The sequence below is a fragment of the Mustelus asterias genome, chromosome 14 (assembly GCF_964213995.1).
Source record: "Mustelus asterias chromosome 14, sMusAst1.hap1.1, whole genome shotgun sequence".
NCBI lineage: Eukaryota > Metazoa > Chordata > Chondrichthyes > Carcharhiniformes > Triakidae > Mustelus > Mustelus asterias.
The window spans coordinates 27,830,854-27,848,578 of NC_135814.1; the positions used below are offsets into that span (position 1 = coordinate 27,830,854).

The following is a 17,725-nucleotide window of genomic DNA, read 5'->3' on the forward strand; positions in this document are numbered from 1 at the left end:
AAAACAGTGAAAAAAGATTGCAAGCTTGGTCCTGACAGTACATTAGCATACAAATGCTTAACATGTTCTTCTGAAATTCTTCTCTTTACTATTTTCGTGGAGGTGTTAAACCATTTATCTACTCAAAATAGCAGAGAGGGGAATTTTAGTGAAACATGGTAAGGATCCATCTGTTACAATTGCCGAGCGTAATTTCAGGCCAATGTTCTTTCTAGTTTGACATTAATAGTGGAGCGAAATTGTTAAGGAAAGGATTTAAATGCATTTAACAAGATTTATGAAGCTAAGTAAAGCCGAACAAATATATTCACATTTTTAAAGTATGTAACAGAACTGGGAATAAAATTAGTGCCATTTGCCTGGAAATATATATCTTAATTTTCAAAAAATATTTACAAAGCCTGTAACAAGAGACTAATAGCTTAACTGAAAGGTAACGATTAAAAAGAGTTGTTATCAACTGCGTAACAAACTGGCTAGACATTGGAAGGGTAACTATTTTCCATGACAACAATAAACGTTCCCTACAGATTGTAGCAGGATCCCACCTGGTCACTTCCTTTACTTGCTCACAGGTGGAGGCACAGAAAGATCTAATGGGTATTTTCAAAATTCAGGTTTTGAGCAGATAACAATGGAATATCGACCATATTTTATCAGTAATTCAGTGATAGTCCATGTTGTTTTCTCGACAGAGGAAGAGAGAATCTCAAAAGATTTTGGAAAAGATCAGGCAAGTAAGTCAGCTGTTCCAGTAGAGTTAAACCATTGGCATCTAAGCGACAATGTGAAATATTGTGCAGTACGTCCTGTGCACAAAATGCAAAACATGCTCAACTCAACCATTTATCAGTTTACTTACTCCCAATCATCAGCAAAATAATAGCAGCAGCCATGAACAATGAACAAAGAACAATACAGCACAGAAACAGGCCCTTCGGCCCTCCAAGCCTGCGCCGCTCATGTGCCCATTCGTTTGTATCCCTCTATTCCCAGTCTGTTCATGTGGTTATCTAGATAAGTCTTAAATGATCCCAGCGTGTCTGCCTCAATCACCTTGCTTGGCAGTGCATTCCAGGCCCCCACCACCCTCTGTGTAAAATACGTCCCCCTGACATCTGTGTTGAACCTTGCCCCCCTCACCTTGAACCCGTGACCCCTTGTGTTCGTCACCTCCGACCTGGGAAAAAGCTTCCCACTGTTCACTCTATCTATGCCCTTCATAATTTTATACACCTCTATTAGGTCGCCCCTCATCCTCCATCTTTCCAGGGAGAACAACCCCAGTTTACCTAATCTCTCCTCATAGCTAAGACCCTCCATACCAGGCAACATCCTGGTAAACCTTCTCTGTACTCTCTCCAAAGCCTCCACGTCCTCCTGGTAGTGTGGCGACCAGAACTGGATGCAGTATTCCAAATGTGGCCTAACCATCATTCTAGCCTAACCACCATAATGCTCCCAGTCGGCTTGGACAATCACTGATGTTCAGTTTGGTTTCCACCAGGCCCACTCCGTCCCACATCTCATTGCAACTTTGATCTAAATATGGATAAAAGGGGTGAGGAGGGAGTGATTACCTCATCAGAGTGTGGCATTGAGGAGTTCCAGTAATGGCAAAGTCAATGGGAATCAGTGAGAAAAGTCTCCAGTTGCTTGAGTCATATCAACCACAAAGGAAAATTGATGTGGTGTCATCCCCATGACGTTATTGCAAATGTTGCTAAAGGCAGTATCCAAAGCAAAAACTACCTTCAGCTACTTCGTCAATGACATTTCCTCTATCATGAGAAGTGGGACGATTTGCTGATAAAGGAATCGTGTTCCATTCCATTTGCATTTACTCAGACAATGAAGCCGTCCATGTCCACATTCGGCAAGACCTGGATAAGGTTTGGGTTGGTGACATGTAACTATAATGTAAAGTGCCAGACAATGACCAACCTCAACAAGAGAAATTTTAACCACCTCCTTTGACATTCAATGACTGAATCCCCTACAATTAACATCCAAGTGATCATCAATGGCTCGGAACTCAACAAGATCAGCCATACAAATGCTGTAGCTATTCGATCATGTCAAGGAGTAAGTATTCTGCAAGGAGTGACTCACAACTTCCGAATACCTCATTACCATTTACAATTTGATTTGATTTTGATTTGATTTATTATTGTCGCATGTATTGAGATGCAGTGAAAAGTATTGTTTCTTGTGCACTATACAGACAAAGCATACCATTCATAGAGAAGAAAATGAGAGAGTGCAGAATGTAGTGTTTCAGTCATAGCTAGGGTGTTGAGAAAGATAAACTTAATTAGAGCACTGTTACAGAGTTTAAAAGAGTTAGAATGAAGTTTTAGAAGCATAGAACGAGGTTAAAAGATAGAATTAGAAGCTATGTTGGGCACAGCTTGCAAGAAGTCGCCTCGATCTCGTGCCATCTTGGGACTTGTGAGGGGTGTGATAGAATACTCTCCATTTGCATGAATGGTTGTCACTGCAACAGTGCTTGAGAAGCGTAATGCCATCTTGGACAAAGCAGTGCATTTGATCAGTGAGCCACCCACCACCTAAAAGCATCCACTTCTTCATCACTAGCATAATGTGGCTGCAACATGTACAGTCTATAGGATGCATTACCAAAATTTGCTGAATTTTCTTTGGCAGTGCTTCACAAACCCACAACCTCTGCTGCCTAGAAAGATAAAGGAAGCAGCCATTCGTTCAATTTGCACACCATCCTGACTCAGATATGCCAGTATATTGTTGTTTTTTTTCTGCATTGTTGTTGGGTCAAATCCTGGAAATCCCTAACAGCACCGTGGTACTAATTTCACCACATGTACTGCAGAGCTTCAAGCAGGCAGCTCACTATTACCATCTTAAATGTTTGTTTTGTTAGTGACACCCATGTCCTAAGAATGTGTTTTTTTTTCAAGACATTCATGAAACAATGAGGTAAATTTCTGTAAGGAAGGAAAATAGAAGGTTAGAATCACCAGAATGAGGCAGGTTTCTTGGGACAAGGTTTTTTGCTTGCTTTTTTTATTCACTCATGGAACATGGGCATCGCTGGCTGGCCAGCATTTCTTGTCTTTGTTCAGGGGACAGTTGACAGTCAACCACATTGCTGTCACATGTAGTCTGGAGTCAGATGTAGGCCAGACCAGGTAAGGACAGCAGATTTCCTTCCCTAAAGGAAACAGATGGATTTTTCTGACAATCGACAATAGTTTCATGGTCATCAGTAGATTCTTAATTCCAGATTGTTTTTATTAAATTTAAATTCCACCACCTGCCATGGCGGGATTCGAACCAAGGTCTCCAGAATATTAGTTGAGTTTCTGGATTAATAGTCTCGAAATAATACCACTGGGCCATTGCCTCCCCTCATAAAACATGTTGTTTCCAACCAGTATTTTCAGCATTTTCCATTTTCATTTCCACATAAGTGGCAGTATTTTTGAACAGTACAAAGAACAAAGAACAAAGAAAATTACAGCACAGGAGCAGGCCCCTTGGCCCTCCAAGCCTGCACCGACCATGCTGCCCAACTTAACTAAAACACCCTACCTTTCCGGGGACCATATCCCTCTATTATCATTCTATTCATGTATTTGTCAAGACGCCCCTTAAAAGTCACTACCGTATCCGCTTCCAATACCTCCCCCGGCAACGAGTTCCAGGCATCCACTACTCTCTGTGTGAAAAATCTGCCTCGACAACTCCTTTAAACCTTGCCCCTCGCATCTTAAACCTGTGCCCCCTAGTAATTGACTCTTCCACCCTGCGAAAAAGCTTCTGACTATCCACTCTGTCCGTGCCTCTCATAATCTTGTAGACTTCTATCAGGTCACCCGTCAACCTCCATCATTCCAGTGAGAACAAACCAAGTTTCTCCAACCTCTCCTCATAGCTAATGCTCTCCATACCAGGCAACATCCTGGTAAATCTTTTCTGTACCCTCTCCAAAGCCTCCACATCCTTCTGGTAGTGTGGCGACCAAAATTGAACACTATATTCCAAGTGCGGCCTAATTAAGGTTCTATAAAGCGGCAACATGACTTGCCAATTTTTAAACTCAATGCCCCAGCTGATGAAGGCAAGCATGTCGTATGCCTTCTTGACTACCTTCTCCACATGCATTTCCCCTTTCAGTGACCTGTGTACCTGTACACCCAGATCCCTTTGCCTATCGATACTCCTAAGGGTTCTGCCATTTACTGTATATTTCCTATCTGTATTAGACCTTCCAAAATGCATTACCTGACATTTGTCTGGATTAAACTCCATCTGCCATCTCTCCACCCAAGTCTCCACCTGATCTATATCCTGCTGTATCCTCCGATGGTCCTCATCGCTGTCCGCAAATCCACCAACCTTTGTATCGTCTGCAAACTTACTAATCAAACCAGTTACATTTTCCTCCAAATCATTTATACATATTACAAACAGCAAAGGTCCCAGCACTGATCCTTGGGGAATGCCACTTGTCACAGCCCTCCATTCAGAAACGCACCCTTCCACTGCTACCCTCTGTCTTCTTTGACCAAGCCAGTTTTGTATCCACCTTGCTAGCTCACCTCTGCTCCCATGCGACTTCACCTTCTGCACCTATTGGTGGAAAAACTAACCAGTACTGTTTAGTTTTTCCAGCAACATGCAGCAATGTAAGCAGAAAGTCTGTCCTGGCAACGTCCAACAAAATCAGCACAGTGGTACAAAGGAGTTAAATCATACTTCTCTAATCCAGTAATGTTAAATATCAGGTGCCCTAACCTATGTTGTGTACCACCTTTCTGTGCATTATCAGCTTTGAATCGATGAGAGATAACAACTGTTTGAACAGTGTTAATAAAAACATCAACGCATTATACACAATTGATACATTCTATCCAAAGGAACTGTAGAACTGATTTTATCTTGACTCAAGCGATGATCGTAAGGCATTACGAACTCACCCTGACTTGCCAACTTTATGACATTTGCACGTCCAGATTGTCATCACCTTTTTTGTTTTACTTTTAACCTCCAGGTGTGGATAATGTTGAAGGTATCGCTGTGGACTGGATTGGAAATAACTTATATTGGACAGATGATAGTTACAGGAAGACCATCAGCGTCGCAAGACTGGAGAAGGCTTCCCAGACGAGGAAGACGTTGGTAGAAGGTGAAATGTCGCATCCAAGAGCAATAGTTCTGGATCCTTTACATGGGTGAGTGTTTTCTTTTACAAATTTCAGGAGCCTAAATCTGATGGTGTAATTAGTAAGTTTGTACTCAGAATGGCTTTTCCTTTGCCTAATAAAAAGAGAAATACATTTGTTTCCCCTGAGGGAGGTGCATTTAATACAGATTGTACATTGTTATTGCTTAGTAAAAGGCTTTTGTTGGCATCATAGACGTACAAGAAATTCACTGTAAATCTACAAATGAGCAATTATTATTTTCTAGATTTTTAAAGTCTAATAGAATGTTGCCCATAAAAGCTTTCATTTCCATTAACAGTTCTTTTTATAGGCACAAGATAAAATGGAAACAGGAGGTTTAAACAGCAATTCCAGTCCAGCTTCACAGGTTGAAGCACAAATTATATACTGGAGGCAGTGAGATGTCAGCCAACCTAACTTATTACCCCAGAAATTGGATCATCCAAGAAGTGGGGCACCATTTGGGTGCAGTGCACGTCCCACATGCCAAATGAGGCAATGTGTTGTGCCAGACACTTTTTTAATAGTTGCCAATGAGCTGCAGTCATCCGTCACAGCAAGTGGAGGTGGGTGGGGTTGCCAGCAAGACTGGCCAGCTGAAATTCTGACTGAATATCTAGACTATGTCTGGGAGGGGAGGAGAGGGCCTAGTGGTATTATCGCTAGATTATTAATTCAGAAACTCAGCACGTGGTGGAATTTGAATTCAGTAAAAAAAATCTGGAATTAAGAATGTGCTGGTGACCATGGAACCACTGTCAATTGTCAGAAAAACCCATCTGGCTCACTGATGTCCCTTCGGGAAGGAAATATGCCATCCTTATCTGGTCTGGCCTACATGTGACCCCAGAGCCATAGCAATGTGGTTGACTCTCAACTGCCCTTGGGCAACTAGGGATGGGCAATAAATGCTGGCCAGCCAGTGAAGCCCATGTCCCACAAATTAATAAAATAATTCACAGCGAAGCAAGCTGCGGCCCAGGATTTTAATGGAACCAGGAGGAGCAGTTCACATTCATGTAAGTATCTTAAAAGTAATAACTTAGGGTGGGATTTTCCAGTCCCGAGACTAGAAATTCCTGCCTGAGGTCAACGGACTTTTCAACTGTGCCTCAGTTTGTCTGTCCTGCCCGTGACAATTCCTGTAACAAGCAGAATTTACACCGATATTTTTCGGTTGCAGGTTCTTTCAAGATTGCCTGTTGGACCTAATAATCCTGAATGCTGTAGATTTCCAACGTTCAGTGTAAATACATGTCTGGTTTGGGTGTTAGACAGACATTAAGCATCTCGGCGTAATCAAGGGCCTTGGCCGGAATTCCCTGGCCGTTCATGCCGGCGGGATTCTCCGGTCCCGCCAGCAGAGTATCCCCACCCGCAGGTTTCCCGCCGGCGTGGAGTGACGTCAATGGAATTCCCATTGACAGCAGTGAAATCAGAGAATCCCACCGCTAGCAAACAATGCGCTCCCTCCTGCCGGCAGGAAACATGTGGCTGGGAGGCCAGAGAATCTCGCCCCATATATCTGACTGAGGCAGCTGTCAGCCAGGTAATTTTTTCCATGCTGTTGCTTGACTTTTTAAAATAATTTCTTCACCTCCTGTCTCCTCCCTCCTCACCTGAAGGTGCGCATTCATGGCTGCCTATGGCTGCATGGGCGAATTGGTACATGTATATCTGAGGTTAGTTCTATGGAATATTTGCTGAATAGAGTAGGTAGAAAAGACGGAAACGGATACTTCAAACAAGAAAACATTGATAATTTTATTGCTAAGGTGAAGCAAAGTAGTGTTGTCATGCTTTCCTCTGACAAAATTCATAGGCTCCTGCTTCTACTTAAGCAAGTGGAATTCTTTGTGAAGTTAAGACACAAAGACACTGAGAGCAAGCTGCTCAGTGTAAACCTGACCTCGTCTGACATCCACACATGTTGGCTCAAATTTCCATTGTGTAGCAGTCTCATTTTCATTGTAACAAGTATAATTGCAGATCCAAAATGGCATTTGTGTCATGTACACACTTTTGGCGCAGCTGTGCTGAATGGCTGAATGGCATTTTAAATAGGTTGTTCATGTAGGTATTTGGCGTATCCATCAGAAGTGTGGAGAGTAGGCAGAGTATCAGTCAGCGTGTTGATTTGATAGCAGCTGTGCCATTTTTGACCTCAGCGCTCCGGCTCTGCTGAATACAAGGATACCCCAGAGTGCTATTTAAAATTTTCATCTTCGTTGTTGATTGAATTGTGCTGACTCTTGCTGAGATATTAGCTGTGTTTGGAGGTTTGTACTGCTACTTCAAACTGCTGAAAACTGCAGTGAGTGGTGAGACATGCAGTGAAGGCCTTGGTTCTCACATCAAGGGTTCCGATCAAATCACTTGCTTTGAGCCATGGATGCTGTAATTTCTGTCCCCCTTGGCCATCAAGATGAGAGAGAAAATAATCAGAGGTGGCAAAGGGGGACGAGCTGTTCAAAGAGAGAAGAGGGAAAGAGGGAAAATGGCTCTCAGCAAGAAGTCGGTCCTTCATAGAGCAATTTCCTTACCTCAGTCTCAGTGAGGAGCTTTGTGTATGTTTTGCTAAGGATATGCTCACTGACATCTCTGTTTTTAATTCATTCATGGGACATGGGCGTCGCTGGCTGGCCAGCATTTATTGCCCATCCCGAGTTGCCTGAGGGCAGTTGAGAGTCAACCACATTGCTGTAGCTCTGGAGTCACATGTAGGCCAGACCAGGTAAGAACGGCAGCTTTCCTTCCATAAAGGACATTAGTGAACCAGATGGACTTTTCCGACGATCAACAGTGGTTTCAATGGTAGATTCTTAATTCCAGATTTTACTTTAATTGAATTTAAATTCCACCGTCCACTGTGACGGAATTCGAGACTGGGACCTCAGAACATTAGTTGAGTTCCTGGATTAATATTCTAGTGCTAGTACCACTAGGCCATCACCTCTCCCGTTGTTGACACATTTACAACCTCAGAGCAGGGCAAAGATGGCATTGCCAATGGCTTTGATGGTGACCATGTCATGTTTTCACATCAGGCTCCTTTAGTAGATGACATTTCCAACATCTCACAGATCACTGTCTGAATACAAGTGCTACAACTGGGTGAGGAGGAATGAGCTAGCTCCCCTTTTTATTTAATTCCCCTCCCAGTTGGCCACAGCAAAGTTTAAAAAAACAATCTCCCTTGTGGACAACTTCCCCAGTCCGAGTGTATTTACTTTTTAATAAGGAGTCAATCAAAGCAGGTTTTCCTGAGTCAAAGAAAGGGTAAGTTCATTAATCACTAAAAGGTGAGGAAAAATAATAAAAGATGTAAGACACATTCATATAGATCAGAAAAAAAAGTCCAAGTAAAAGTTTAAAAAATATATATACAAAAAAGTCCTTGTCTTGTCCATGAAATGTAGATGGTGGTATGTTATGGCCATTCCTGAGGAGGTTTCAGGAGAACTCTTCAGTTGACTTGCCAGTTTTGCTGTCTGTTGGAGACACTTGTTGGCTTTTCGACCTGCTTGTCTCTGCAGGAGTGACTGTTGTTTTCTTCTCCCTGTTACAACACTTGGCTCCAACAAGAGAGAGAGAGCACGGGAGGTCCCAGTTTTTATTCCAGTAGTGTCCTTCGAAGGCTGTCATGTTTCTTATTGCTTCTGTCTCCTCTCAAAGCCAGTTTTTAAACTCATTTATTTATATGTATTCCCAGAAGATCTTACATCCAAAGTCCATTTTGCTTTCAACTCAGAACCTTTTCGACACATACTGAGGTATAAATCAACAGGCGATGGTTTTGGGGGGTCCAGTGGGATGTAGCTGGCTTATGGGGGGGGGGGGGGGGGCGGAGCGGGGGGCAGTCTCCATTGTTTTCACAAACACAAAGATTCAAGTCCAGCCTTTTGCATTTTTCATGCCATCCTTTCACAAGTCTCTGTCTGAAGTGGGCCTCGACAACTCTTCACCAGCAAAGTTCCATGTCCTCCCACGAAGGTCGGTCAGTATAACCCACATAAGGAATTTTTCACAAGGAGTCCCTTTACACTATCAGCATCTTTTGATCAGTGTATTTTCTTGTATTTCTATAAAGAACACAAACTTCTTTAAGGAGATCAGTATGTTTGTGGTGAAGGTGTGGATCACTTTCACTCTGATATCATGTCGGCTTGCCTGGCAGAGGGAAAGCTGAACACATTTAATTCTGTCTTGCCAGCGAGCAGTAAGAAAGTGAAGCAAAAATACAGTGACAACCAGGACGGCAAGCTTCCATTGTGGTGCAAGAGTCACTGACTCCACTCATGTCACTCTGCAGATACTGCATGTAAATTCATAGAGTTAATGAAACTGGAAAGTGTTCCACACTCTTAATGTCAAGTTGATGTACATCAAACCTCAGCATGTCATGCAAGTCAATGTCCAACTCTTTGTGACAGTCATGATGCCTTTACTCTGCAGCATTCCTCTGTACCATCAGAATTTGTACCGCCATGAGAAACCAGAGGTTGGCATCAGGACTTCAAGAGCCATTTTCTGGCCACCTGGTCTTGACTCAGACTTGCAGTTTACACTTAACAAGAACCATGCTCATATACAAATTGTCATTGAGCAGGCAGTTTAGGTGCTGAAACATCATTTCTGTGGTCTGAACTGCTCTGGAGGATTTTCCAACGTGCACCCCGTGTTTCATTCTATTCTGTTGTTTCCTCCACATGCATCCTGCACCATCATGAAAACACAATCTTTTTCACCAGATCTACGGTGAGCAGCTGAGGAGAAGGAATAGAACAAGTTATCAACAAAACCCCTTTCTGGTCAGGCTGTCCGTCATCGACTCATCTGACCATGGAACCAGTGAATGCAGCTCTTATTCCACACTTAAGGACAATCGCATACATGACCTTTTGTCGGGGGGGAGGGGGGATCAGATACTGAATTCAATGATTAGCCCTGATCAAGATGAATGGAAGAGCAGGCTCAACAGGTTGAATGGTCTGCTCCTGCTTCTTGTTTCTCTGTTTCTATCTGTCGCTGACCATCACAGCAAGCTCTCAGCCACAATGCTGTACAAGCCATCACAAAACAAGCAATCTAAATCATCTTTAGAACCAAGTTCCAATCAACTAATCACCCTTGTGCATTGCCTTAGTGTCTTCCATGTGCATGTGCTAGTTCCAGTACTCGAATTTAGCCTTGCTCCAGTGACTGCAGCATGTCTAGTGAAGGGCTGCTGACTCACACTGCAGGAGACCTCAGATAGCCTAGCAGTCTAGAACAGTTCTGAAGGCCTGGCTTCAAACTGCACCACATTGGTATGGGTAGCAATGGCCTCGGCTGACTGGCTGAGAGGCAAAGGCAGAGCCCTGGTGCAATGCCCAATGACGAGAGGGTAAATGTAGCCATCCTGAGAGAGGACAGCAGGTTCATTCTCCACAGAGCCACTCTCAGGTGTGGAGTCTGAGAAATCCTAGCCATGTATTGAAGGACAAATTGCTGGACTCCAACAGTGTAACCCTGTGTGGCAAGAAACAGAGGGGGCATGATTCCATTCGGACCTTTCACTGCAGCTCTTAAGAGATTGAGTGATCACTACTTGTGCTGCAGTGCGAGTTGAGCCATCAATGGTCAGACGTTTCATTAAGATTAAATCTGTAAGTAGGATAATGGAGTTGGTACCACGTGTACTCTGGAAAGGATGGGTCCAAGCTCAGTCCAAAGCCATGAAGAAGATTGACGCTGGACTCCTCCATTCTCTTTGACACTAGGTGTGGGCTTTCTGGAAACCCTGCCAGGTTGTATTAAGTGTTTCTATGTATAAACCCATCTGCCTTTTTTTGGGTTTCCCACCATCAAAGTCCTCATCTGAGTCCTTTGCAACTGCAATCCTGTGCGACCTCCAGTGAACTGGTACCTGCACTACCATTGTCTCTTGCCCTGGATGCTGCTTATTTGTGCTCAATGTCTCACCACATGCCTTTGATTTGACTTGATTTGATTTATTATTGTCACATGTATTAGTACACAGTGAAAAGTATTGTTTCTTGCGCGCTATACAGACAAAACATACTGTTCACACAGAAGGAAAGGAAAGAGTGCAGAATGTAGTGTTACAATCATAGCTAGGGTGTAGAAAAAGATCAACTTAATACGAGGTAGGTCCATTCAAAAGTTTGATGGCAGCAGGGAAGAAGCTGTTCTTGAGTCGGATGGTACATGACCTCAGACTTTTGCATCTTTTTCTGAATGGAAGAAGGTCGCAGAGAGTATGTCGAGGGTGCTTGGGGTCCTTGATTATGCTGGCTGCATTGCCGAGGCAGTGGGAAGTGTAGGCAGAGTCAAAGGATGGGAGACTGGTTTGCGTGATGGATTGGGCTACATTCATGACCTTTTGTAGTTTCTTGCGGCCTTGGGCAGAGCAGGAGCCATACCAAGCTGTGGTACAACCAGAAAGAATGCTTTCTATACCTCTTTCATCTCTAAGTTATTGACAGAAGTATGCACAGAACGATCATCTCTAAGCTGATGGTTGCGTGTGTGAGATCATATGACAGTGTTTCTTCATCATCGGTGCTTCCTTCCTTTGCTGTTTCTTGCTCCTGCACCACTTCCTGGGCAGGTTGCAGTTCCTCAGTATAGATCAGGAGAAAAGCACCAGGGTGGAGTTGCAGGAAAGTGAGGGAATGGAAAACAAGATGTGCATGCTGTGACCACCTGCGCCCTGTAAATCAGGAGAGATTGTGGGACGATTAGGTCTGAACATACTGTTTGGCTTCAGCCCTATTGCTGGTAATAGCATGTGTCATGGCAGCTCTGTTGATGGTAAACACCAACTCCTTCACTGCGTTGAGGATATGTGGCCATTCCTGTGCTCCACCAGTTAGGTGTAGCTGTTTGCAATCGTGCACCACCGTGTCTCACAAGAGAAAGTGAAGTGTGTCAGTAACTGGTGGTGCAATCTGCTTGTAAGGTTAGCGACCTGAACAATTGACCTGAGTTTTCATCAATTTGGGATGGCTGAGGTGTCCTTTAAAAATGACGGATGAACAATCCTGGGATTCCCAACCCCGTGCCTGTGTTGTCTGATTTTCGGGCGTGCTTTTAAAGGATGTAGCGTGATAGCCATCCAAAGTGTGCATCCATCATTCCCGACCTGGCTGGCTCCAATGTGCAGTTAAGCATGTCCTACTCCTCTGCAATCTTCATGGAGTCGGGTTAGATTTTTAAGGAGTCATGGTTCATGGCTCCTCAGAGGGGTGATGAACACTAGTCCGCAGGAGGGGACCTTTTAAAATGCACATTCAAAAGATCCTTCTCATGCTCCCTATGTAAAATTCTGCCCTTTCGTCGATCCCCCCATTGTCCTTCATGCCAAGATATAGCACTCAGATGCCCATTCACCCACTTTACACTGTTTAAAACAAATTAACCCAAACTGAGAGTAAGATGTGTGAAATTTTTTTTAAAATAAGTAATTAATTCATAACTTTCTCCAATGAGAAATAAACATAGTCACTTCACTGCAAGCTAATACACGTATCAATCGTCCAAACATTTTAAAGCGGGGTCATCCAACCTTTTCACTCGGGCAGGGCACATTTCCATTTCCTTCTCACTTAAGGGCTGGTGAGCAAATTTTGGAAAGATGAGGTTTGATACAACGTTAAACATGAATTTTTAAATAAAGTTGATCTCTCCCATGCTCCCTTTCTTCCTCTCCCACAATCACTCTCTCTTTCCCCCACACACTCTCTCTCCCCCGCACACTTATTCAGTCTCACTCCCACACTCACTCACTTTCTTGCTCTCCGACACACACAACCTCTCTCCCCCACGCACACACATACACTCTCTTTCTCACAACACACACTCTCTCTCTCTGTCCCACACTCAGTCATTCTCTCTCTCCCTTTTTCCTTCTGCCACTCTCATTCTCTTTCTTACTCTCCTACACACATCCTCTCTCTCCCATACTCTCTCTTTCTACAACACACACACACACACACACACACATTCTCTATCTCTCTCTCTATGTCCAACTCTAAGTCATTCTCTCTCTCTTTTTCTCCCCCTCCACAATCTCTCTCCCACATTCACTCTCTCCCCCACACTCTGGCACTCCCCCACACACTCATTTACTTGACTCCCAAACTCACCCTCTGTGCCACGTACACACTCTCACACAGATACACATGCACTCAGTGTCTCCCAACACTCAGTCATTCTCTCTCTCTCTCTCTCTCCTCTACTCACTCACTCAGCCAGTCCCTCTCTTATACTTCTGGGCACTGAATCTCTCCATTTGATTTACAGACAAAGCATACCATTCATAGAGTATACAGGGGAGAAGGAAGGAGATGGTGCAGAATATAGTGTTACAGGAACAAAATGAGCCATAGTGCTCAGATACCACTCAAATGGCAAAGCTGAAATTTACCCCCTATATCCTTCATTACCATAGTAGGTAACGTAGCTACTTACTGAACCATTGGGGTAAATCTTCCGCTATATGGACCATTTGATTCAATTTAATTCATTTCCACGTTTGATATTTGGTCAATTATATTAAGTTGCTATCTTTTACAGAATTTGTTAAAATTAACTATTGTCCTCAAAGACACTGGCCTGGATTTTACGGCCCATTGAGGTGTGTCTAACCCTGGAGGAGGTGATGAGCTATTTAAATCTCCATTCTGTTTACAAGGACAGTAATATCCCGTGGGCGGGAGGGGCCATGAAATCCTGGCCATGTTTTCCAAATGACTTGGCTCAGTATAGCAGTGAGCGCGACCCCAACAAGTAGCTGTTTTCAAGTGTTACTTGCGGCCTTCCATTACACATGCTCCAAGTTACTTTTACCCAGTTATTCCTCTTGATGCACTTAATGCTACTGGAACAAGCGGTAAGGGTAATTCTATCGAGTGTTGGTGACAAGAAAAGCACTTGTACCGGTCTTGTAATTTTACAGCACTTCCTGAGCTGTCAGGAAATGCTGGACTTGGCAGAGTGCCCTGAACGGCTGGAATCCTTGAACATCTTCCCCAAATGTTCTTCTCATTAGTGCAAATGCCACATCAGACATAAATCCAGCCTCCGACAAGGTTTATCGCTATTTTTTATCTATTTACTTATACACCAAGAAATAAATACCGACTGGCAATATGTCAGGAGTTGTTTGTCCATGAAACATTGTGGGGAGAATAAAGCTTCAGCACCCAAAATGAAACCACTTATCTCTTGAGTGGAATGGGAAAACCAGTGCAGCGCATTAGCCAAATGGCAGCCACAGCTTGTCCCTAATTCCCTGAAGAATGGCTTCCATTAGGGTTGTCAGATAAAGTTTTCTCCCAGGTTTCACGGTCATTCCCTGCAAGCAGCCCAAACCTCCGTTTTGTTTTGCCTTCTGCCTTTGGATGTTATTAAATTATGGATCTAGATCTCGGTTGCTAACGCTGATAGGGGAACAAAGGATATCAAGAGAAAGTCACCCCATATTTCTGCATGACGTGATCTGTTGCCTTTCACCAGTTGCACAAGCTGTAGAAAATCAACTCAGGTTATCCGCTTCGTAAAAAAAGTGGTGAAACCTTATATGAATTTCAATTGCGAATAAGGATTCTTAGGGGAAAATTTATTTTGAGTCTGTTCAAGCTCAGTTCCCCGATCATCCTTGTCTGAGGCAGTTTTCTAACCTCTATTTTACAGTGCCAGTTGAGTAAATGAACTAAATATAAGCTGTTTTTGCTGTACAATGTGCGATATATATTGGTTGGAATTTGTATTTCTAAAAGCACTCTGTGCAATTGGAAATTAGCCACAGCTGAAGGGACATTCGAAATAGGAGCAGAAGTGGGCCATTCAGCTCCTCAAGGCTATTCTGCCATTCAATAAGATCATGGTTAATCCGTTTGCGTTTCAAGTTCCACATTTCCATCCACCCCCAATAACTTTCATTTCCCTACCTAACGAGAATGTATTCACCTCTGCCTAAAAAAATATTCAATGAGCCTACCTCTACCACCTTCTGAGGCAGAGTATTCCAAAGTCACCCAACCCTCTGAGAGAAAAGAATACTCCTCATCTTGATCTATATCATCTCCATCAACTAAAAAAGAGTAGACCATTTAACCCTCAAGCCGGGTTGCACTATTAGATCATGGCTACCCTGTCGGGGCGATTTTGAGCCCGTACTCTCCATCTGCGGGAATGGCGGCGTCTGCTCAAACTCCGGAGAGTGCAATTCACGCCGGTGAATTCCGATTTACCAGCCCCTTGTTGAACGTCCCCTGGGGACCCGGACCTTGAAGGTCCAGGTCTGCTTTGATGTTTGACTCCCTCCGTCTTCAGTGTCAGGGGCTGAAGGTGTGTCACTCACAGGGAGAGGGGTGTCAGACGGGCTGGCGACACCCAAGATCCCTTGGCTGGAGGGTCCCTGGCTTTACTTCTGCCGATCATCTTCCCTTCAGGATCACGGGGGCTCCTATGCTCCTCCACGTGAAAGTTATTCCCAGTGATCTTATAACTATTGATCAGCTCTTTGATGTATGTATAAAATAAACCTCTCAACAACAGAATCCAGAAGATGTGGAACAATTGGATGTTGAAAAGCAAAAATCATTCACCAAGGGTGGGAATAAGTGAGCATTTCACTTATCATTGTGTGGATGTGTGGAATGAACCTGATTCCAATATTGTCCAAAAGAAAAAATTATTTCTAAGAGGGGAAATATCGAATACACTTGAGGCACCGAAGCTTGTGGGATGACGATGGTAAAATTACCAAGACTACCAATGCTGTTGATGATGAAAATGAGGAAGAATCATATGATAATATTCTCCAACCAAGCTATTAGGATGAGTTGTTCAGTGATTTAAATGGTAATTAGAGTGATTTGGAAAGATTTCACTGCCAAGTGTTGTAGCTATTGTTCATACCTATCAGTTGAAATGTGCATAGTTTGTAATGTTATAAAATAAGTAAATGTTTGAGAACGAATATGAATTCTTCAGTGTTGTTGATTTTTACCTTTGTCCCATTATGATGGTCTTTTTTTGGCCCAACTCGAGCAATTATGTCAATCCATCAAAAACATTACCTGTGTAAAATGTTGATCCCATGACTTTTGGCCGAAAAAATTGGTCTCAAATATTTAATTTTGACATGTGTGTACATGGGATCTAACGTAATCCTATTATTTTCACCAGCACAGTTTCTTTCCTCATATTAAATTCACCCTTAACTAATTTTAAGTCAGAATCATAGAATCCCTATAGTACAGAAGGAGGCCATTCAGCCCATCAAGCCCACACTGACAACAAACCCACCCAGGCCTTATCCCCGTAACCCCATGCATTTGCCCTGACACTAAGGGGCAATTTATCATGGCCAATCAACCTAACCTACACATCTTTGGACTGTGGGAGGAAACCGGAGCACCTGGAGGAAACCCATGCAGACACGGGGAGAATGTACAAACCCCATACAGATAGTCACCCGAGGCTGGAATTGAAGCCGGGTCTCTGACGTTGTGAGGCAGCAGTGCTAACCACTGTGCCATCGTGTCGCCCCTTTATATAACCATTTGTTTATTATCCTCTTCCGTCGACAGAGAAAATTTAACAATTTAACTAATGTAATTCCTGAGTACCATAAGGTTGCCATGTAGCTCTCCATGGGATATAGCCAGTGGCTTTTTATAACATTACAAACTATGTATACTTCATCTGAGAGATATGAACCATAACAAATTAACTACTACACTTGGCAGTGAAATCTTTCAAAATCAATCTAATTACCATCTGAATCATTGAACAATTCATCCAAACAGTTGATTGGAATACATTATCGTATGATTTTTCCTCATCTTCATCATCAATAGCATTGGTAATATTGCTAACTTTGTCATTGTCATTGACAATCTTTGGCCCCTGTTACTACCAATTAAAGTGCATCTTCCCATTTGAGAGTAATACATTCAACATGGCTTCATTTGACGGCCAGCTCTTATTCACCAAACGGAAAGCTGATGTGTCATCGCTTTTTAATAGCAATATTTTCTCTTGTTGCCGAAATTCAGGTTTTTAAAAAATATTTTTCTTTAAAAAAAATCAGTTGGTGTGCAGTTTCTAGAACCTCGTTTGCTAATCCTGCATTTTTCAAGGTTTTTTTGTGGCACTTTCTTGACTTCATTCATCACTTTCCATTGGGACTTCCTGAAAATACCACTGGCTGTGAAAGTCGTGAATATTGCTTGCCCCCTGAGGCTTTTCTGTCAACAGTATGGGTGTTTTAACCAGCTGATTATATTTTTAATTTACGCCCCTTCAATTAGCAGTCTCTTTTAGAATGACTCATTTTGGCGCCTGTGTGTTTTAGTCAAAATAAATCACCAAATGAAACCAAGCAACATAATCGATGAGCACTGAAGGGAATAACTAAATTGTAATTTTTCTACTCATAAATAATTAATTTTTAAAATAAGTCACATTTGTTTAGCAAAACAGCGTGATTTAATTTAACA

The 17,725-nt window shown here is 42.9% G+C and overlaps 1 protein-coding gene across 1 annotated transcript in view; it reads left to right on the forward strand.

The window, feature by feature from the left end:
- Positions 1-17,725, forward strand: part of LOC144504127 (low-density lipoprotein receptor-related protein 1-like) — a 1,391,705-nt gene that overhangs the window by 575,528 nt on the left and 798,452 nt on the right. The window contains exon 13 of the mRNA XM_078229303.1: positions 5,036-5,216. Within this exon, the coding sequence (XP_078085429.1) occupies positions 5,036-5,216 (181 nt within the window). The remainder of the gene's footprint in view (positions 1-5,035; positions 5,217-17,725) is intronic.